This window comes from Biomphalaria glabrata, chromosome 18 (assembly GCF_947242115.1).
Source record: "Biomphalaria glabrata chromosome 18, xgBioGlab47.1, whole genome shotgun sequence".
NCBI classification, from domain to species: Eukaryota; Metazoa; Mollusca; class Gastropoda; family Planorbidae; genus Biomphalaria; species Biomphalaria glabrata.
Window position 1 is genome coordinate 13445487 of NC_074728.1, and position 23467 is coordinate 13468953.

Below are 23467 nucleotides of genomic sequence, written 5' to 3' on the forward strand. Positions count from 1 at the left end.
AATCATGGGGAAAAAGTTTTTTTTTAATCTAAATGTCAGCTTGTATAAGTGCTCCTTCTTCCCTAGTGCCATCAGAGAATCAACTTGGAAAACAAACGACTTAGCAGAGTTATTGCTTACTATGCATGACTAGATTGACACATGAAATGCGTAGGACGTAATTATCTTCTTTTTTGAAGTAACGTCTGGAATATATAAGAATTTCCTTCTGTTGTAGATAACTAACCGCCAACCCCCCAAAAAGAAGAAAATGAACTCTTGATTTTTGCAGTGTTTGATTCACGCCAACTTGAGAGTACACTCTAAATCATTTTTCAATAAAGATTTCTTCTCAAATCTAGACTTTCTCTTGCCCTGTATCTAGCAATTAGAATTGAAGCGAGGCGTAGCCCATACTTTGATAAAAATTCCCCGGAAATCATTTTAAACTAATGCATGCAAACGATGTGTAGTTCCTTATTGTGTAAAGAGTCCGTATCTCGGGAGTATGGAAATTATGTTCAATGTATATGCTTAAAATTAGAGACCACACAATTTCTGATTGATAATAATCCTGAACTACTATTGATTGTTTGTATGTTTGTTTGTTGTTTTCTGTCACTATTAATATGTTGCGACCAAATAGAATGAGAGAATATTGCCTCTTTGAAAGTTTTTCGATTTCTCTGTTTCTGCCTCAAATGTTAAAAACATTGTCGTCACATTGTTAAATGATTGTTAAATTATTGTTAAATGATTGTTAAATGTGTATTTAAAAGACGATTTTTGAGTAGTTAATTCGATTACAACTTTTCAAAATTTGTCCCAAAATATTAAATAAATTAACAAAGACAATAAAAAAAAATCGTAGATTGCTATTAAAACATAAAGTTAAACTAACCAATAACAGATTTCATAACTTGAGCGTAAAAATATTTTTTAACATGAAGTTTGTAGACTCTACTCTATAATAAAAATAACTGTTTACCTGCTTTAGGAACTACATCTGGGGTGGCAAAATATTCTGTGAAATATTTGTACGTTTTTATACCAAAGTCCAGAGCATGTTCCGTTTGGCTGTAAGCATCCTCTCTTGCCCACATTCTGAGCTGATACAAGGCATAGTATTTACTTATACAATCTTTGAGACAATACTCAATATTTACTTATACAATCACTGATAGAAGACTCAATATTTACTTATACAATCTTAGAGACAAGACATAGAATTTACTTATACAATCTTTGAGACGAGACGCAATATTTACTTATACAATTATTGATACAAGACTCAATATTTACTTATACAATTATTGATACAAGACTCAATATTTACGTACAATTATTGATACAAGACTCAATATTTACTTATACAATCATTGATACAAGACTCAATATTTACTTGTACAATCTTAAATAATGACTATGTGTAAAGTCTACAATGAATGAGTTGGAAAATTAAATCAATGCAATAAAGAGAAGGGGGAAAAATACATTTCTTTGAAATAAAATAGTGGAAAAACTAAATTGTTTGCTATTTAGAAAATATTCCAGTGTCCATATTTTGTTTCTGTATTCAATTTACAGGCATAAATGTAAAAAAAAATATTAAAGAATGACTTTTGCAAATTAACAATAACGATTTTTTAAGGTTGTGTGGATGTCATTTTGTTTTTCTAAAGCTACAAGAGAACATCTTACAACTTAACATTGCTCAATCAACTAGATAAATATTTTATATGATCCTACATTCTTTGATATTTCTTTGTCTTCAACATTCAAATTTTTCTTTAACCTTTAAATTTTGTATTTTATACAGAGTGTTTTACTTGAAGATGACTTCATGAATTTATTTTGAAATAGAAATGTAATTGTAGAATCATTAATAAACATAAAAAAAACACAACTCACTAACTTGAATTTAAAAACACATCTCCATAATCAAGTGTGTGACTTTACCAGTACAGACAGTAGCCAGTTAACAGGTAAACAGAAACACAGTTTCTATGTCCCCACCTATTGGTCGACCAAATCAGTCTAATTATTCTAACGAAAGTGAGCTCACACAAGTGATCTGTTCAGGAACACCTGGATACCTTCAGAGAGCACTTGAAAAAAAAACTTCTTTGACATTGATTTATTGCACGTCGCCCAAGTTAAGATTTAGTCATTTGTTCTCGTTTTCTTGTACAACATAGACTTTAACATAGACAACAACATAGACATCAACATAGACATCAACATAGACCTTGTTTTAAACTGTTGCAACATTGGCACTGAAGGAGAGACTTAGTTATTTCCCCGTGTAAATGTCAAGTTTCTTCATTGACAGTACATGTAAGGAGATACCATAGCTCTAAAGTCTTCTGAACAAATATCTAAGACTGCAGTTCGTGTATCATTTGATTTTTCTTGGTAAAAACTATGATAAGTTCTTTAGTTTTTGTGACATTCAGTTCTAGAAAGTTCTCAGTGCGCCAGTTTATAAACTCTTCTATCGATACTGAGTTTCGTCTTCTGAAATAAGACCGACTATGGCAGTATCATCAGCGAATTTAATGAGTTCAACTGAGTCATAAATGCTTCTTATATCATAAGTGTAAAGAGTGTACAATACAGGAGAAAGTACACAACCTTGTGGAGCACCTGTACATAGTACTCGAGTTGACGATTTGGTGTTGTTGACTTTAACATACTGGGGACGTTGGGTTAAAAAGTTTAGAACCTATGCTTGTAGCCCTACGTAAGGGCTGACATTCAAGTACACGGCAATCGTGGAAATCATTTTTCGAAAACCCCAACTAGCCAAATAGAAATGGATGAGCACCGTAACAGTTCCAGACGTAACATTCCTTCTTCATTTGGAACGGAGCTGCTGCTGCTACTTGTAGGCTACAGTGCAATATTACAGTTCCACTTTATCTAAGCTATTACCAATTGTGGGCATTAGTTCACTAAGCATACTTTGTGCCACTAACTTCAAGACCTTCGCCTAATAAAAGGTCTCTCGAAAATCTTGTTTTTTTTACTATGTCCCTATTTTGCTATTTTCTTCATCGGGCCAGAAAACAAAAACCTGGGCGGACACTGTTCTTGAAAACGGTTCTAAAGATTTTCCTAGAAATCTGATAATTAATGTAAATCACGAGCTAATTGGTCAAAATGGGAAAACTCTGGTGACCGCAATAATGTTTCAAAGTATAATAAAAAAAAATCATTACTTTGACGTGATGTTTCACTAATCTATATCATGACCACATACGTTTGTTTCTGCATGTATTCATTAAGAGATAAATAATTAAATACATTTTACACACCGTGTTCTAAGTCTGGATCCACAGACCTATTATTAGAATTTTATTAACTCTGCACTGATCTATGCATGCGCTTAACTACGACTTTTTGGACTATCCGAAACGTAATTGTCATAGTTGTGAGTCCCTTGGGCTCGATCTCATCTCAAAGTAGCGAATTTCAGAATTTTTATAAAGTAAATTTTAAAAGTTATAAGTTTTGTTTCTAAGATGAACATTGATACTGATCATTGGGAAGACATTGCCTTCGATCGCACTAGTTGGAGAGAGACGGTGAGCTAGAAAGCTATGGACAGCGAGAAAGCATGGGCCTCAGCTCTTGAAGAAAAGCGTGCCACACGGAAAATGGCCAGCTCCTCTACCACCAAAAGTCACTCTACCACCAAAGCAAAAGCCACCTTGACCTGCAATATATGTGAACGGTAGTGTCTCTCCAAAATAGGGCTCCACAGCCATATGAAAAAGTGTTCGAGATGAACCATAGTCGTTCTACGACTGAAGGAGGCCAATAAATATAAGATGTTTCTTCTCTCATTTCAAGACTATCCCTTCATCTCATAACTATTCGGTTCATCTCAAGACTACATTATTCATCTCAAGGCTACGTGGTTCATCCCAAGGCTATGTGGTTCGTCTCAATGCTAGGTATTCATCTCAAGGCAAGTGTTCATCTTAAGACTACATGGCTACAGGGCTATATGGTTCATCTCAAGGCTAGGTGGTTCATAATGAAGACCTCATGGTTCATCTCACCGCCACAGTCTCGGTTGACATTGCCTGTTAAATGTTCACCTCGGGTTAAGAGGGTGAAAAGACACGTGAAACTCCTGATATAGAAACAGGAAGTAGAATGACTAAATTGACTTTGAGTTCAGTCAGTCAAGTGGTATCCTTTGGGCAAGGCAGTCAAGTAGTATCTTTTGGTCCAGTACGGACAGTAGTGACTTAGAGAGTCAAGTAGTAATAATTTTAAGTTAAAAAGTATCTTTTGGGCAGTCGAGGCCAGTGGTCACTTGAGACATGTATTTCTAGTAGTTACTATTCTGTACTATTATTATTATTAAGTATTTGTTACCCGCTGTGATGCGGACGTTGTTTGTAGTCTATTTTTGAGAATTTGACATGTTGGATATATTTGATACCGCTGTTATGCGGATGTGACTTTGTTTCTTATTGGATTATGTAACCGACAAGGAGTGCAGTATTATTATTGTTATCAAATAAACTTTATATTTTGTCTGCTGAAACGAACTTAAGTCAATCTGTAGTATCTATGTTTGTCACGTGTCAAGTGTGACTCCAGGAAGCACGAACCCAACATTCGCAACACATTAATAGTAACCAGTCTCAATAGTAATATTAAAATATACGTTTACACTCACGATTACTGACTTGGTTTATCTCAGTTTTTATCTGCCTCGCCTCAAGGCTACATATTTCCCATTAAGGCTTCCATGTCTTACCTCATACTTCTTATAGTCGCTATCAAAGGTGAAGTTCCTTGGCTTTAAATCCGATACAACTATTGCCACCAGATAGGTAGACATAATAGGCGTGGTCTCGAACTGCGTCTCTTTCCACTGCGAGTCAATAGTTCGTGTAGACATCGCAGGCATGTTTGACAGGGCCGTATAACCTGAATTGAATGAATCAAAAAGGACAAATAGTGTACATTGAAAAGTATTTGGTCCGTAAGCCGTTTCCGGACAAACTATCTATTATCTATATTAATAATGTCTGTCATAAATCTCGCCTTACAATTATCATTAGAATTAAACTCTGCAATATTCAATTGTACATTTGCTGGGCTTCGTTGAAGGTTTTGGGTGTCCCGGGCAGGAATCCTGGTGAAGAATCGGATTTTTAATTTCGGGATCTTTAGGATGTCTCTGAGTCTACCAGCTCTAATGGGCTCTAATATTATTTGGGGAAAAGTAAAGGCGGTTGGTCGTTGTGCTGGCCACATGACACCCACGTTAACCGTGGGCCACAGAGATTACCTTTACATAATCTGCCCTAGAGATCGCAAGGTCTGAAAGGGGAACTAATTTTTTTAATCATCATCATCATCATCATCAAACTCCATTTGAGTGAGGGCTTGAGAGGCTTAAATTCCTTTCTTGCAAAAGCCATGGACAGAAACCCTGCTGTCTTGCGTAGTGTATACACGTGCATACAGGTCAACATGTATTAAAATGTAGGATAGATAACATGTGTTTGTTTTTTTCAAGACGTTAAAAAGCTTTTAGCGAAAGCTGCTCTACATTATAATGTCATGTTTGTAACCATGAATTACAATTCTAACTTTCGTAAAATACATTAAAAGCTGTAAAAACGGAAAAAAAAACGTTTATAAACTAAAACATTTTGGAGCTCAAAAGAAGTAATGAAGTGCTCTTTAAATTAAACAATTTATTTACTAAATTTCACTATAAGTTTGTTCACATAAGAAGTTTATTCAAGTTATTTTAAGTTTTTATAAGTTAAACTATATATATTCCGACATCGGTTCAGTTGTTTACTATCAGGTGATATTGACCACCGTCATGAACAGTCTCGAAATGCCAAATTATACTGCACTATAAACAATGTGATATCAAACAACAGGCTCAAGATGTCTGTCTGGTTTAAAGTTTGAACACGTTATTTCTCCTACACCCATTCTGAGATTAAGTTGAAACTTTGCACAATTATTCATTGGCGTAGACAATACATAAATCAATAAAAATAAACCAATTAGTTAATTAGCTATTCGTTATTAATCATTTTTAATACCAAGGGAAACTAATCTTTCAGTACTCACAGATATAGTTAAATATGTAGTATTTCGTCCCCTTAGATAAGTGTTCACGTTTATTCGATCATATCGCAATTAAGGATACCTCATTTGATGGGATACCTTAGACTTGTAGGTTTCATAGGAAGCGTTATGTGTATTATAAGCGCAAAATATGTAAGACTGATTTACCTAGATCTTATCAACTACCGTACGGATTCACATAAAACTTCGTACATAGGTTCTTTTTACTTCTTATGTGCTTGCTAAGACGCGGTTTTGAACAGATTCCAAGCCTGAATACCACAATTCGCAAAAAAAAAAATTAACAAAAACTTCTGTATTTATTTAAAGCATATTTTCTTTCTTTTCCCCAAAAATATTAAAAGTTCTTTGGTGCGAAACACTTGAAAACGTTAAGCTTACAAACGTAATTGAAATTTTCATTTTTTTTTCTCGAGAACATGCGTGGTCTGTATATGTAAAAAAAAAATTCATTTAAAATGAGAATTCTATATAACAACATAAGAACTAATTCTAGACCTACACTAATGTTTTACATCTAGAATTAAAATCCACCGCAGGGTAAAAAAGAGAAAATAATAGTGGTGGGGGTTCAAAGAGATACAGAGAAGACAGAGCGAAGGAGAGAGAGAGCGAGAGAGAAGATCTAGATCTATATGAATTCTAACTCTATAATTCAAAATCCAAAGAACTGCCTCAGTGAACGTGAGGGTCTATTCAAAGTGTGTGTGTGTGTGGAGGATGTTTTGATTTATACAGTTCGTTGTGAAGTGGCTATTGGGGAGGATGTTTTGCTTTATACAGTTCGTTGCAATGTAACTTTTGGGGAGGATGTTTTGCTTTATACAGTTCGTTGCAATGTGGCTATTGGGGAGGATGTTTTCATTTATACAATTCGTTGCGATGTGGCTATTGGGGAGGATGTTTTCATTTATACAGTTCGTTGCGATGTGGCTATTTGGGGAGGATGTTTTGATTTTTACAGTTCCTTGCAATGTGGCTTTTGGGGAGGATGTTTTCATTTATACAGTTCGTTGCAATGTGGCTATTGGGGAGGATGTTTTCATTTATACAGTTCGTTGCGAGGTGGCTATTGGGGAGGATGTTTTCATTTATACAGTTCGTTGCAATGTGGCTATTGGGGAGGATGTTTTCATTTATACAGTTCGTTGCGATGTGGCTATTGGGGAGGATGTTTTCATTTATACAGTTCGTTGCGATGTGGCTATTGGGGAGGATGTTTTCATTTATACAGTTCGTTGCGATGTGGCTATTTGGGAGGATGTTTTCATTTATACAGTTCGTTGCGATGTGGCTATTGGGGAGGATGTTTTCATTTATACAGTTCGTTGCGATGTGGCTATTGGGGAGGATGTTTTCATTTATTCAGTTCGTTGCGATGTGGCTATTGGGGAGGATGTTTTCATTTATACAGTTCGTTGCGATGTGGCTATTTGGGAGGATGTTTTCATTTATACAGTTCGTTGCGATGTGGCTATTGGGGAGGATGTTTTCATTTATACAGTTCGTTGCGATGTGGCTATTGGGGAGGATGTTTTCATTTATACAGTTCGTTGCGATGTGGCTATTGGGGAGGATGTTTTCATTTATACAGTTCGTTGCGATGTGGCTATTGGGGAGGATGTTTTCATTTATACAGTTCGTTGCGATGTGGCTATTGGGGAGGATGTTTTCATTTATACAGTTCGTTGCGATGTGGCTATTTGGGAGGATGTTTTCATTTATACAGTTCGTTGCGATGTGGCTATTGGGGAGGATGTTTTCATTTATACAGTTCGTTGCGATGTGGCTATTGGGGAGGATGTTTTCATTTATACAGTTCGTTGCGATGTGGCTATTGGGGAGGATGTTTTCATTTATACAGTTCGTTGCGATGTGGCTATTGGGGAGGATGTTTTCATTTATACAGTTCGTTGCGATGTGGCTTTTGGGGAGGATGTTTTCATTTATACAGTTCGTTGCGATGTGGCTATTTGGGAGGATGTTTTCATTTATACAGTTCGTTGCGATGTGGCTATTGGGGAGGATGTTTTCATTTATACAGTTCGTTGCAATGTGGCTATTGGGGAGGATGTTTTCATTTATACAGTTCGTTGCGATGTGGCTATTTGGGAGGATGTTTTCATTTATACAGTTCGTTGCGATGTGGCTATTGGGGAGGATGTTTTCATTTATACAGTTCGTTGCGATGTGGCTATTGGTGAGGATGTTTTCATTTATACAGTTCGTTGCAATGTGGCTTTTGGGGAGGATGTTTTCATTTATACAGTTCGTTGCGATGTGGCTATTTGGGAGGATGTTTTCATTTATACAGTTCGTTGCGATGTGGCTATTTGGGAGGATGTTTTCATTTATACAGTTCGTTGCGATGTGGCTATTGGGGAGGATGTTTTCATTTATACAGTTCGTTGCGATGTGGCTATTGGGGAGGATGTTTTCATTTATACAGTTCGTTGCGAGGTGGCTTTTGGGGAGGATGTTTTCATTTATACAGTTCGTTGCGATGTGACTATTGGGGAGGATGTTTTCATTTATACAGTTCGTTGCGATGCGGCTATTGGGGAGGATGTTTTCATTTATACAGTTCGTTGCGATGTGGCTATTGGGGAGGATGTTTTCATTTATACAGTTCGTTGCGATGTGGCTATTGGGGAGGATGTTTTCATTTATACAGTTCGTTGCAATGTGGCTTTTGGGGAGGATGTTTTCATTTATACAGTTCGTTGCAATGTGGCTATTGGGGAGGATGTTTTCATTTATACAGTTCGTTGCGATGTGGCTATTGGGGAGGATGTTTTGATTTATACAGTTCGTTGCGATGTGGCTATTTGGGAGGATGTTTTGATTTATACAGTTCCTTGCAATGTGGCTTTTGGGGAGGATGTTTTGCTTTATACAGTTCGTTGCGATGTGGCTATTTGGGGAGGATGTTTTCATTTATACAGTTCGTTGCGATGTGGCTATTGGGGAGGATGTTTTGAATTATACAGTTCCTTGCAATGTGGCTTTTGGGGAGTATGTTTTGGTTTATACAGTTCGTTGCGATGTGGCTATTGGGGAGGATGTTTTCATTTATACAGTTCGTTGCGATGTGGCTATTGGGGAGGATGAATGTTTTCATTTATACAGTTCGTTGCGATGTGGCTATTGGGGAGGATGTTTTCATTTATACAGTTCGTTGCGATGTGGCTATTTGGGAGGATGTTTTGATTTTTACAGTTCCTTGCAATGTGGCTTTTGGGGAGGATGTTTTGGTTTATACAGTTCGTTGCGATGTGGCTATTGTGGAGGATGTTTTCATTTATACAGTTCATTGCGATGTGGCTATTGGGGAGGATGTTTTGGTTTATACAGTTCGTTGCAATGTGGCTTTTGGGGAGGATGTTTTGCTTTATACAATTCGTTGTGATGTGGCTATTGGGGAGGATGTTTTGCTTTATACAATTCGTTGTGATGTGGCTATTTGATTTCAAGGAGCTATATATAAATAATGAAAAAAAAAAAGTGTGTAAAAGGTAAAAGTCTAGATCTATAACTAACGAAATTTTAAAAAAAAATCATGCGTAAAGAATGGACTGATTTGCAAATAGTGGTGTCCCTTCGAACTGTTTCATGGGAGTAGAAAGACTTAGTCAAGGGTCAAAACAGTGTGGGAGAGTGTTACCATGCGCAGGGTGAAAGATTTTTGCTCGGCCGGAAAGCAACAAAACGTAAATGTAATAGTTTGATATTCAATTCAAAGAAAAGTCAGAGATTATATGTAGGACATTTTTGGTTGTCAGAGGGAGGGAGGGCATGGAGAAATGTAATACTAGAATTCAAGGGCAAAAAGAATGTCTGGGGGGCTGAGGCTTTATGCGTTCCAATTCAAGTGTTTGATAAAAAAGAGAAGGTGAGAAAGAGAGAAAGAGAGAGTTCCGTTTTTAATTTCACGTAACAGAAACAACAATTCACGGGCTAAAAAAGTATGCTCGTGGAATCGTTAAACTGAAGGCCGTTTTATTGGAAGTCTAAAAAAAGACAAAACAGAAATGGTGGTTTCCGGTCAAAATAAACAATTTATGGTCTCGAAACAAATCAACGAGCATATCCGGTGTGTACTGCTAGTTGACTAAATGTGTAAACTATTTTCAGTATATATATATATTATATTATTTATATAATTATAACTATTTTATACATGCAGAAAGATAGATATATGGAGACAGACAGAAAAAGAGGAGGTACTAATCCATTGTAAGAAACTAGATTCTTCATCTAAATTTAAAACAAACGTTTCTCGTAGATTGTCATTGGATTTTTTTAAAACATGGACAAAATGTCTTGGGAAATGAACTTAAAAAAATCTCAAGTGCAACGTGTCGTGTTCCAACTGACCTCTCTGGTAGGTGATGGAGATGTTGAATGTGGCTTTGAAATCTGGCTCGTCAAAACATGGAAACACTCTTCTGGCATCAATAGGTTGGAGTTGAGACGTTGCCAGGTAGCTGGGGAGACAATAGAGAGAAGAGATAAAGCACACACACACACACACACACATACACAATTAAACATTATTGGGTTAAAAGTTGAGCGAGAAAAGATACGAAAAGTGGGAAGAGATGGGGTAAAGATTCAGAGTGATAATAAAAATAAGAGAGAAGAGGAAAACTTTATGGCGAGAGAAATCAGGGCTTTAAAAATATAAGAGGGAAGAGGAGAACTTTATGGCGAGAAAAATCTGGGCTTTAGAAATAAGCCTAAAAAATATAAAAATTTGGGACCCCTCAACTCAAGAAAACTTTAAGAAACTAGAACATAAATTTTTAATGTCGCTCTTATTTTTGAAAACGTTTTGTTAGTTTCTTCTTCAAAATAAATTTAAAATAATTATAGTCATGTTCTAATCAGTTGTTTTGACTCATATACGAAAAGGATAATTTTAAAAAAATAAAATCTCCCTATACAGAAAATTAGGATATTCTATTTGTGCGCGTTTTTTATTGCATTTCCAACTTTTCCTTTGTTCTTCAAAAGTATCTTATGTTGAGAAAAACGCCGTGAGATTTACTGAGGCTTACCAGGCACGTTCAAACACGTTCAAACCCAGAGAAGAACAGAACAAAAAAAAATGAAACCTCACCAAGGAATTCATAAAATAAAAACAAGGCACGTGAACGTTCAAAAGTAATTTAAAAAAAAAAACACAAGGTTACAAAGACAGTTTGTGTGGAAACACAAACTCAAAATCGGCCCCCGATGTGGTCCACCCAGGCAGGTAAAAAGGCAGGTTTCAATATTTCAGAAAAAAACTTCACAATGAAATTCTATGAAAGACAAATGACAGAGAAGAATGGAGAAAGAAGGTTAACATATCTTGTTTGGTACCCCAGTGGTCCAGCAGACAGGAAAAAGGTGAATGTGAAGTTAGATGTGAACCTGGCCTAACTGATGTCTTATAATGAATATCTAATTGATCAAATCCTCAAGAAAAAACATTTCCGTAAAAAAAAAACTCCTTAGTTGAGTGCTTTATGGTAGTACTATTGAACTGCAGTTCAAGTGATAATATGAAAAACTACTTATAAATTGTTGTTTTAAATTATGTGCAACTTATATGCATACTAAATATACTTTTTCTCTTAGAAACAAAAGTAAACATTTTTTGTGTAAATGTAGTAGTTAATATGACAGAACGTATATAACTTTTTTGACAAAAATCTAAAACCATTTGCATAAATGTATTAAAATTATGGTAAATAGCTATGGCCCCTACAAAAGAGCCTACAGTGTTTGTTACTATTAATAGTGAATAGTTGTAAAAATGGTGTATTTTTATGGAAAAACTGCTTGCATAAATGATTTAAAAAATTAGATTTTTCGCTTTCAGAAAAGAAAAAAGTAGCCGTTGCATCAGATATTTTCTAGTTTAGGAGATCTAAACGGGACGGACGGACAGAAATTCCACACAAAACTAATAGCGTCTATTCCCCTTTCGGGGGCCTCTACTAAACGCTTGTTTTCAGCGCACTTGTATCAATTAGTTTGGATAAGTCATGTAATTAAATTTGAAATAGATGTTGACTAACAATAAAAAAAAGCATTTATAAAAATAATTTTTTAAAAAAGGTGAACGACCTCAATTCGGACTAGTAGGCTAAAGCTTTCTCGGGCTTTTCAAGCCAACGCGGTAACCACTCTACTAGCGAAGAATCTATGAACATGGAAGATTGTATAGATTTGTGTTTACTAAGCCTGAGACGGCAGTCTAATATAAAGGAGACTAATTCAGCTAATACTACCACTTCAGTCAAGTAAAGCTTCTTTCCCTTGTTCAAGATATAGAACAAAATAATTAATTAATAATAAATTTACTATAATTGTTTTTTTGTATTCATTCTTGTGTAAAACAAATAATTGTGCGAAATTTCCGCTTGATCCGAGTTTGGGTGTCGGAGAAATAACGTGTAAAACCTTTTTACCAGACAGACACAAAGACAGACGGACAGATAGACAGAAACACAGAGTGAGTTGATATAAGGTTAGTAAAAAAAATCGCTCAATATTATTGTTATATATATCTTCCCTTTCGACTGTGATGTTTCGTGTTTTCTTTCTGACTTGTTTAGGCTCCCGTCATGGGCGTAGAATTACGATAAAATCCACCCAGATATTCCTTTCTTTCTTCCCCTCCCCCCCCCCACCCATTTTCCCAAGTGGTCCAGATAAGTGATAGGATAGGATCATAGTGTATTGACTACTATTGAGAAAGCTAAAAGCATGAAATAGCGCTAAATGAAACAATTGGTAAAGTATCTATCTCTCTCTATATATATAATTCTCTTCATGGCTCAAGAGTTTCTACACTACATAAAGGAAAGATCACGCTTTTATTTCTGCAAGTTGGGCGGATTAGAGTTAACCTACGAAAATCATACCAAAAAAAAAGACGGGCGGGAGGAGAACAAGTAGTATTCGCCCGTCACAAAATAACAGGGCCGGACTTAACCGTTGTGACAAAGAAGTCATTACTATTAGATTACTATTAGATTACTATTTTTTATTTCTACCCCACGTAGTTTTAGTCTCAAATGCATAAGCCGTTTTTTATTTATCGCGCGTAGGATTGGCGTTTTTCATATTGAAGGACACCCCAAAATGACAATTTTTGTCTATATATTTCAGGAGATTTGTATGAGTTTTCGAAAGATTTTAATAATTTCCGGACATTTCCGGGACTTTTTTCGTATATTTTGCAATTTCAGGAGATTTCCAGGAGGGAATTCTGTTATAAGTTATAAAATGGTTTAATTTTATAATTTATAACTAGGACTAGTGCGGGTCCTATGAAAGTGCGGGGCCCACTGCAGTTACATAGGTTGCGGTGGCCTAATGCCGACATTGCAAAATAGCGGCGTATCTTACGCCTTGGGTTGACTATCTCTATATATAATTCTCTTCGTGGCTCAAGAGTTTGGACAGCACGTAAGGGAAAGATCACTCTTTTATTTCTGCAAGTCGGCGAAAAAAAAGAGAGGAGGGGGGAAATAGTATTCACCCGTCACTAAATAGCAGGGCCGAACCTAGAAGATCTATGGAAAGATCACTCTTTATTTCTGCAAGTCGGACTAGAGTTATCACACGTTACTTTAGCGGCGAAAAAAAAGAGGGGAGGGGAGAACAAGTAATCTACTCTGTATTTACCCGTCACTAAATAGCAGGGCCGGACTCAACCGTTATGGGGCTCTATGCGAAACGGATTTGGCGAGGCCAAGTTTGAGTAGGGATACGGATAATAAGTGAAAATTAAGACTTTGTATTAGAAAATACATTCGTCTTTGCATTTTATTCATTCTTTACTACTTACAGAATTACTCTACGAGCCTTGCGTGTAACAAAGTCATACAGTATATCATAAAAGTTCTGTATCCTACATAGATCACGCTCAATAGCAAGAATTACCAAATGTTTCAATCTATCTTCGAGAATTGTTGACCTCAAGTAATTCTTAATTAGTTAGAGGCACGAGAAGCTTCTTTCACCAGATTCCACAATTATGGGTATTGCATAATGCCGTTTTTTTTTCATCGCGCTTAGGATTTTTGTTTACCATTTTGAATGACACCCCAAAATGACAATTTTTTGTCTATATCTTTTTTTTTGAGTTTTCAAATGATTTTAATAATTTCCTGATATTTCCAGGACTTTTTCGTATATTTTGCACTTTCAGGAGATTTCAAGGAGCTCTTGGTAAATCAGAAGGCTGTGGGAATTCTGTTATAAGTTATAAAATGGTTTAGTTTAATAATTTACACCTAAAATTAGCGCGGGTCCTTTGAAAGTGCGGGGCCCACTGCGGTCGGACCTGCAAAATAACGGCGTATACTACGCCGTGGGTCGACTAGTTATTAATAATCCCACTGATTTATTGTTATTGGTCTAAATCACAGACATGGAAATCCCTAACACTTAACAAAAATATCGTGAACACAAGTCAAGATTTAATCATATTCTTATCTTCTTTATTATTCTACAATATAAATCCTTGGACCTGATCACTGATCATCACAAATTATAACTCAAGCCGTGGACGATAAAATATGAACATTTCAACTGTTATTATTTACCTTAAACCTACAACAACAACAACTAAGCCATTTTTTTTTTACTATCAAATTCGAAGCGGTTAAATTTACCAAAAACAATTATTTTTTTATTATTTTTTTTTTGCGTAACTTTCTTTTGTTCCAATTTTTACAATTCCTCTATTCAGTTTGCCAATTCAAAATCCTGGTTGGGTGGGTGTTCGCGATTCTCGAAAACGGCTCTAACGATTCTAATAGAAATTTGAATTGATGTATATCTTTGTGAGAAGAATTACTAGTTATTTGACAAAACTGGGAAGGCTCTAGTTTTACCGTTATAATTTGTCAAAGTATGAAAACATAATTTAAATTTGCGTAGACTAGAAACTATTAACCATGAACGTACTAGGTCTTCTGCAAGTAAGCCTCTTCTCTCTTATTCAGTATTAAGATCTCAAACTTAATAGATGTTCGATTACATTTTGCGCACCGTCTCCTAAGTCTTAGATCTAGAGGTTTATCATTATGATTTTAAAAAACTCTACTCTGAATTGATTTATACATACGCTTTACCAGGATTTGTTTTTCGTAGGGAGGGGAGATTAGGTTGGGGTTGAAAATATGACTTTCTTTCTAATTTATCATTCATTACTAATTAAGAGTAAAGTATTTGCTTTTATGAAACAGTCATCAGCTTTTGATTGTCTGTTGTATTTCTTGCTTCAAACTGTTCCGCTGATCCTCAATGTTTCACGATTTTCTCTCTCTCAATTTTTTAGCGGCCCCCGAAAGGGGAAAAGACGCTCCTAGTTTTGTGTGGAATGTCTGTCCGTCCGTCTGTCCCGTTTAGATCTGGTAAACTAGAAAAGAGAGTGAAAATCCGACATCATAATATTTTAGATTTTAGACCATTCAAAGTTCTGATGCAACGGCTACTTTTTTCTTTTCTGAAAGCGAAAAATCTCATTTTTAAATCACTTATGCAAGCATTTTTTTCATAAAAATACACCACTTTTACAATTATTCACTATTAATAGTAACAAACACGGGAAGCTCCTTAGTAAGAGACGTAACAATGTACCACATTTTCAACTCATTTAAGCAAATGGTTTTAGATTTTTTGTCATTTTTTTACATTTGTATTGCTAAGTTATGTAAGTTCTGTCGTACTAACTACTACATTTACACACAAAAATGTTTACTGTTGTTTTTAAGAGAAAAAATCTATTTAGTATACATACAAGTTGGACATAATTAAAAACAACAATTTATTAATTAGTTATTCATATTATCGCGTGAACTCCATCGTCACTTGCAGTGATAAAACACTGTACTAAAGGAAATTTTTTTCTTTTACGGAAACTTTTTTTTCTTGAGGAATAAGAGATTGTCCCTTTACAAAACAATTAGAGCAATTATATATTCATTATAAGACATTAGTTAGGCCATGTTCACATCTAACTTCACATTCATTTTCACCTATCCTATAGTCTGTGGACCGCTGGGGCACCATGCAAGATCTGTCGATCTTCTTTCTCCATTCTCCTCTGTCATTTGTGTTTGATATAATTTCATTCTGATGATCTTTCTGAAAATATTGAAACCTGCCTTTTTACCAGCCTGGGTGGAAACTCTAGACTGATCCAAAACTAATTGATACAATTACACTTAATATAAGCTTTTATTTTTTAAAAGTATTTTTTATGTTATTCTTGTTATTAAAGATTCTATTCTATTTCTAAGCACCTGGCCCTTACACTTTATGGTCATCATTCTCACTTTTAGACTTTGTGGTTATATGGTATACCCTGATTTTTAGACTCTTTGATTATCAGCATGGCTCTTAGACTCTGTGGTTATCACACTGGCCCTTATCTCACACTAGACAATACTCTCTAGTACCACAGACTTAATCCGATGCACGCACGGACGTGACTGGACTCTTAAGCCGAGGCCGGCAGCAGTCGTCCAGGTTTGTTTTTTGGAGTCCACCGAATATCTGACGAATGAATGTGCGACAACCGGAGGGTGTCGATTGTCCATTTTTATTGGTCTTATTTAAATGTTTTTTTTTTAAAGGTTTATATTTGTTTATTTTAATTTATTTGAAACGAATTTTTTTTTTATTAAAATGAGATAATTTGAAAAATTCTAAAAAATTTCAAATAACAAAATAAATAAAACACGAATATTATATTCTAGAACATGTTTAAAAGTAACAGCCTCTCCGTTCAATACTAAGAAAAACAATGACAGGGGGGGAGGGCAAATGTCTTAAAATCTGAACTCAAAATAATAATATAAAACTGTTTCTTATGCCTTTTGTTCCAACCACAATTATTCATTACAATTGGCAAGACGTGAACCAATCAAAAATTAACCAATGACTGGAGATTAATTATTTTGTTTGTTACCAACAAGGGATATTAAGCTTTCAGTATTCCACGATGCGGCTAACAGTGTGTATTACAATAGAGCTGTGTTCTACAGACTACCTAAAAGTCATCAACAGAACCTGACAGTGTGTGATACAATAAAGCTGTGTTCTACAGACTACCTAAAATTCATCAACAGTACCTGACAGTGTGTGCTACAGACTAATAATAATAATAATCTTTATTATCCGTAAGGAAATGTGTGCATTTCACCAAATATAATTATAGAAAACCAAAATATACATTCACACCAGGCTCAATCATAATTTACATGCGAAAAGTTAAAATCGGATAGTTTTTATTTAATGATTTGATTGCCAGGGGAGACAAAAGAGTGTTTGTGCCTGTTTGTCTTGTATCTCTTTTGTGATGGTCAAATCACAAAGTCCTGACCCAATGGATGATTTTGTATTTCTAGAATCTTTTTAGCTTTTTTATGAACTACCTAAAAGTCATCAACTGGACCTGAATGTGTGTAGTACCGTGTGCTACCTAAGATTCACCAACTCTCTCACCCCAACCCTCTTAGGTTTCGGACAAATCAAACTGCACGTACACCTTGTAGGAGACTTGCCACATTTGAAATACATGACCTCGTGTTGAGTCATGTTGGTTAAAACTTTTATAGACATTAAGAACAACAAATCAGGAGGAGAGCCCCCAGAGCATCGACAATGATATTCTCTTGGGCTGCCCCTAAAAGGTTCAGAAAGGGAACATGCGCCATTAGCATTTCGAATCTCTTTCTCTGAATCCCTGAACATTGTCTTGGAGTGGAATCGCCTGAGCGCATTCGCTTCTCGAGTCAAAAGAGAAACATGCTATTTATAAATGATTTCTGAAGAATTGTGCATTTCCAATTACAAAGTCAGCTACGTTAGAGCCAATGCGCAGTAGGATTGCATGCTGTTGAGTCTCATTCACAAACAAATGTTTACGTCTGTAGCAATACTTTACAAATATTCTTGACATAGGAAGTATGGAATGAAATAAAAGAATTATTATTAAGAAAATTGTGTCTGGACTACAAAGTCAAAACTCGAACATAGTAATACATTCCAGGATTATTTCTTTTTTAAAGTATAAATGCACAAAGTTTTGTTTTAACAGTGGATTGAGACAAAACAACTGTTACAAAGTTTATATTGTATTATATTTCTCCCACACCCAATCTCGGATGAATACACAATTTGGCACAATTATTTCTTTAACCTGACAACACAAGAATCAATTTAAAAAAATTAACCAATTAGTCAACTATTGATAATTAATTTTTATCTCGGATAAGGGAAAGAAATAGTACTTGACTGATAAGGTGGTAAAAGTTGAATTAGTCGCCTTTATATTTTGTAGAGAAAAAAGTTTGAAACTAACAATAGGTAACTATAAAACTTTCTATTTTCATAAGCACTTTCCAGACCTTAAGTTCGAATATAAATTGTTCAATTATATATATGTATATATATGTATGTATGTATGAATATGTGTGTGTGTGTGTGTGACAAGTGATAGGATCTTAGCGTATTGAGAAGCATGAAACAGCGCTTAACAATTGTTAAAACTATTTGTAATCACAAAGGTTTATTATTGTTAGTCTTGAGTCTAGATCTATTACAAATTTTATTACATCACTGATCAAAATTAATTGATACAACTACACTACAATAGTACAATATAAGCTTTTTATATTTTAAAATATTTGAATATTTTCTTGCTTCAATTTGAAACAATCGGGACACGTATTTACCAAACATTGGTCATGGGATCTCAAACTGCAAAGAGCCTGGCCTTTGTATTGACCTTTTGTTTTCAATAGTCTCCTATAAATGTGTTTGTGAATGAACTTGAAATGGGTTTGTACTAGATCATTTACACGTTTATGCAAGCGCTGTACCCATGTTAGTGTCTCTAGTTGAATGCCTCATTCCTTCACACAGCTTTGGACGTGAAGCTAAACGAGTTATGAGAGCTGGCTTTGGAGGGAAAGAATATGTCCCGTGACTCGGAGCTAAACGAGTTGTGAGAGCTGGCTTTGGAGGGAAAGAATATGTCACGTGACTTGGAGCTATTTCAATCATTTTGTGGTCCCCTAATTTTATTGAGACTACCATAAGAGCACACAGACGTTTGTGGAAAGGGTAGCGACTAGCAGTGGCGTGACTAGCAGTGGTGTGACTAGCAGGGGTGTGACTAGCAGTGGCGTGCCTAGCAGTAGCGTGACCAGCAGTAGCGTAACTTGCAGTGGTGTGACTAGCAGTAGCGTGACCAGCAGTGATGTGACCAGCAGTAGCGTGACTAGCAGTGGCGTGACTAGCAGTGGCGTGACCAGTAGTGGTGTGACCAGCAGTAGCGTGACTAGCAGTAGCGTGACTAGCAGTGGCGTGACTTGCAGTGATGTGACTAGAGTGGTGTGACTAGCAGTGGTGTGACTAGCAATGGTGTGACTGGCAGTGGTGTGACTAGCAGTGGTGTGACTAGCAGTGGTGTGACTAGAGTGGTGTGACTAGCAGTGACGTGACTAGCAGTGACGTGACTAGAGTGGTGTGACTAGAGTGGTGTGACTAGCAGTGGTGTGACTAGAGTGGTGTGACTAGAGTGGTGTGACTAGAGTGGTGTGACTAGCAGTGACGTGACTAGCAGTGACGTGACTAGAGTGGTGTGACTAGAGTGGTGTAACAAGGTAGCATATGACTTATATAGATAAACAGAGACTAGGAGGAAGCATCTGGTATGGCCTCATCTTGTTGACAGTGGGCTCCCATAACACGTTTTGACGAACGGGCTTCGCACGTGGGGAAGAAGAAAGAAGGCTCCGATAAACTGTCTCATCCTCCAGGACGTTCTTAAAGGGGTCATACCTTGTAGTGATTAATTACTCTTTCACAATTAGTGGCGGTACAGTATATGAATACCTAAAAAAAACCTCGCAAGCTCGGCCTCCTACCGCGCTTGGCTTGGGAGAACCCATGCTGGGCTTAAGGGGCCGCTTGTCTCATAACAACGGATGTAGTGAATGGTGAAGAGCCATTTTTCACTCCTGGCCTCTGGGAGAAATCCTTCCATTTGGTGTAAAGGTCATTTATAGTAGCAAGCTCGACCCTGACCGAAGTGACAGGAGTACGTAGACGTAGAAATTAGAGACCGTGAGCTGTATGAAGGTGAGGGGGAGACAGGTAGTAAAGGGTTATGGAGTGACGTGACGTGATCTGTCGGGTTATGGAGTGACGGGACTTGATCTGTCGGGTTATGGAGTGACGTGACGTGATCTGTCGGGTTATGGAGTGACGTGACGTGATCTGTCGGGTTATGGAGTGACGGGACTTGATCTGTTGGGTTATGGAGTGACGTGACGTGATCTGTCGGGTTATGGAGTGACGTGACGTGATCTGTCGGATTATGGAGTGACGGGACGTGATCTGTCGGGTTATGGAGTGACGTGACGTGATCTGTCGGGTTATGGAGTTACGTGACGTGATCTGTCGGATTATGGAGTGACGGGACTTGATCTGTCGGGTTAGGGAGTGATGCCACTTGTTCTGTCGGGTTAGGGAGTGACGGGACTTGATCTGTCGGGTTAGGGAGTGACGGGACTTGATCTGTCGGGTTATAAAGTGACAGGACTTGATCTGTCGGTTTATAAAGTGACGGGACTTGATCTGTCGGGTTATAAAGTGACGGGACTTGATTTGTCGGGTTATGGAGTGACGGGACTTGATTTGTCGGGTTATGGAGTGACGGGACTTGATCTTTCGTTTTATGGAGTGACGGACTTGATTTGTCTTGTTATGGAGTGACGGGACTTGATTTGTCTTGTTATGGAGTGACGGGACTTGATTTGTCGGGTTCGGGAGTGACGGTACTTTATCTGTTGGATTATGGAGTGACGGGACTTGATTTGTCGGGTTAGGGAGTGACGGGACTTGATCTGTCGTGTTATGGAGTGTCGGGACTTGATTTGTCGGGTTATGGAGTGACGGGACTTGATTAGTCGGGTTATGGAGTGACGGGACTTGATTTGTCGGGTTATGGAGTGACGGGACTTGATTTGTCGGGTTATGGAGTGACGGGACTTGATTTGTCTTGTTATGGAGTGATCGGACTTGATTTGTCTTGTTATGGAGTGACGGGACTTGATTTGTCCGGTTATGGAGTGACGGGACTTGATTTGTCGGGTTAGGGAGTGACGGGACTTGATCTGTCGTGTTATGGAGTGTCGGGACTTGATTAGTCGGGTTATGGAGTGACGGGACTTGATTTGTCGGTTTATGGAGTGACGGGACTTGATTTGTCGGGTTATGGAGTGACGGGACTTGATCTTTCGTTTTATGGAGTGACGGACTTGATTTGTCTTGTTATGGAGTGACGGGACTTGATTTGTCTTGTTATGGAGTGACGGGACTTGATTTGTCCTGTTATGGAGTGACGGGACTTGATTTGTCCTGTTATGGAGTGACGGGACTTGATCTGTCGTGTTATGGAGTGTCGGGAAGTGGAATGACGAGGTATGGAATGATAAGAAGTTTTGGAGATGTTTGAAGTTTGTTTGAAGACGAACGCAATATGAAAATAAATAGTAACTTTGATAGCATCAGTGGTTACTAACTAAAATAACTTTGATAGCATCAGTGGTTACTAACTAAAATAACTTTGATAGCATCAGTGGTTACTAACTAAAATAACTTTGATAGCATCAGTGGTTACTAACTAAAATAACTTTGATAGCATCAGTGGTTACTAACTAAAATAACTTTGATAGCATCAGTGAATACTAACTATAATGACTACTAGACATAGTACATACCTCACGCTGCCATCTTGTTTTTCATATGAGCTCAAATATAAACCTCTCAAATTTTTCACCAACGGTCCATAATAGTTACCTATGGTCAGTGTATAGAGACTACCAGCGGTCAGTTCTTTGTCCGTCTCCAGGATGTGAAAATTTTTATTGGGGACCTGCATCTGACGGACGATGTTCTTGGTTGGGAAGTAAGGAGAGGTAAGAGCTATGCTGCTATTGTCTAGGTCGATGTGACATCGGTGGAAGACGACAAACTTGGTCGTGGTGTTGATTCGGATGGTGATGTTCACTGAACCGTAGTACATCTGCTCCTTTAAGTCGACCTTCACCCGGATGTGATAGTCCGTGGGTAAAACTGACCTAGGCAAACGTATGCTGGACCACGGCTCTTGGTCCGAGGAGTTGATGGTGTCCAGCGTGTGTTGGAGGTGGTCGTGGGATGGGATGGGGTCTGTGGTCACAGATGATACAGTTTCCAACTCGCCTTTACACTCACGATGCAGTTCGCAGAGTTTTCTGTTGACAAGTGTGGTAACTACCACGATTATTATTAACACGAGGAAGACGATGAATGATATAATGAGAACCTTTCTCGTGGAGACTCTTACACTTCTCCTTTTTGGTTTGAGAACCACGAATGTATCTTTAGTCACCTCGCCGTCTGTTCGAGTCGGAGGATTTAGCGCCCTTTGTTCCATAGCTGCCGTATCGGCCAGAGTTACATCCGGGAATGATTCTTTCTCCATTATTGTGACATCTTCTAATCCAATGTAGTCGGTAGAGAAGTTACTTTGGTCCGCATTGAAATGGTGGATCTGAAACCAGAGGGCAAAATATTGAAACGAGGAAATCTCAGGATTTAGTTCATATACAACAGGATTATATAGATCTAGTAGGAGAATACAATACAAGACCAGGCATAGCTTTAGAAAGTGATTCCTGTTAACTTCTTTGAACCTGTGTAAATGAGAGCAGAAGAAATCTAAACAATCTCTGTCTCTGTCTCTGTCTCTCTCTCTCTCTCTCTCTCTCTGCCTGTGTCTGTTTGTTTCTGTATTTAATAAATCTATTTATTTAATGTATATCTAAATTTCTGTCCAGTATAAGATCATTTAAAGTTTCAACCTAATCAACCAACGATCTGTACACTAAAAATTAAGGAAAAGACACTTCCAATCTTGACAAATCTTCCCCAAAGTGTTATTGAATCTGATCATCATAGCTAAAGCTAGGCCCTAAATCTGTTCTACATTGTCTTGAGAACATTTCCTATAATCCCTTCATTCCCAATCAACACATTGTTTCCATATTGCACAGTTGGCTACTAAACATCACATATGACTGTATTTTAGGTCAACCAACGCAATAATGTATAGGTGACTGATTTAGACATTGCTCTCTCTTTCTCTCATACTCTCTCGCATATACATTTACATAGAAAGTATCGGGAGATTCGCCCCCCTGGAAGACCACGCTGGGTCAGTATCGGTAGAAGAAGTATTAAGCTCTCTCCTTCTCTAATCCTCTTCAGCCTCTACCTTGAAAGTATTGCT

At 37.2% G+C, this 23467-nt stretch overlaps 1 protein-coding gene across 1 annotated transcript in view; it reads right to left on the minus strand.

Annotated features, from left to right (window-relative positions):
- The window catches only part of LOC106069807 (glutamyl aminopeptidase-like), a 52310-nt gene that overhangs the window by 21129 nt on the left and 7714 nt on the right, over nucleotides 1-23467 (minus strand). The window contains exons 2-5 of the mRNA XM_056016831.1: nucleotides 21915-22729; nucleotides 10492-10601; nucleotides 4757-4929; nucleotides 968-1088 (exon numbers count right to left, since the gene is read on the minus strand). Of these exons, the coding sequence (XP_055872806.1) occupies nucleotides 968-1088; nucleotides 4757-4929; nucleotides 10492-10601; nucleotides 21915-22660 (1150 nt within the window). The 5' untranslated portion in view covers nucleotides 22661-22729. The remainder of the gene's footprint in view (nucleotides 1-967; nucleotides 1089-4756; nucleotides 4930-10491; nucleotides 10602-21914; nucleotides 22730-23467) is intronic.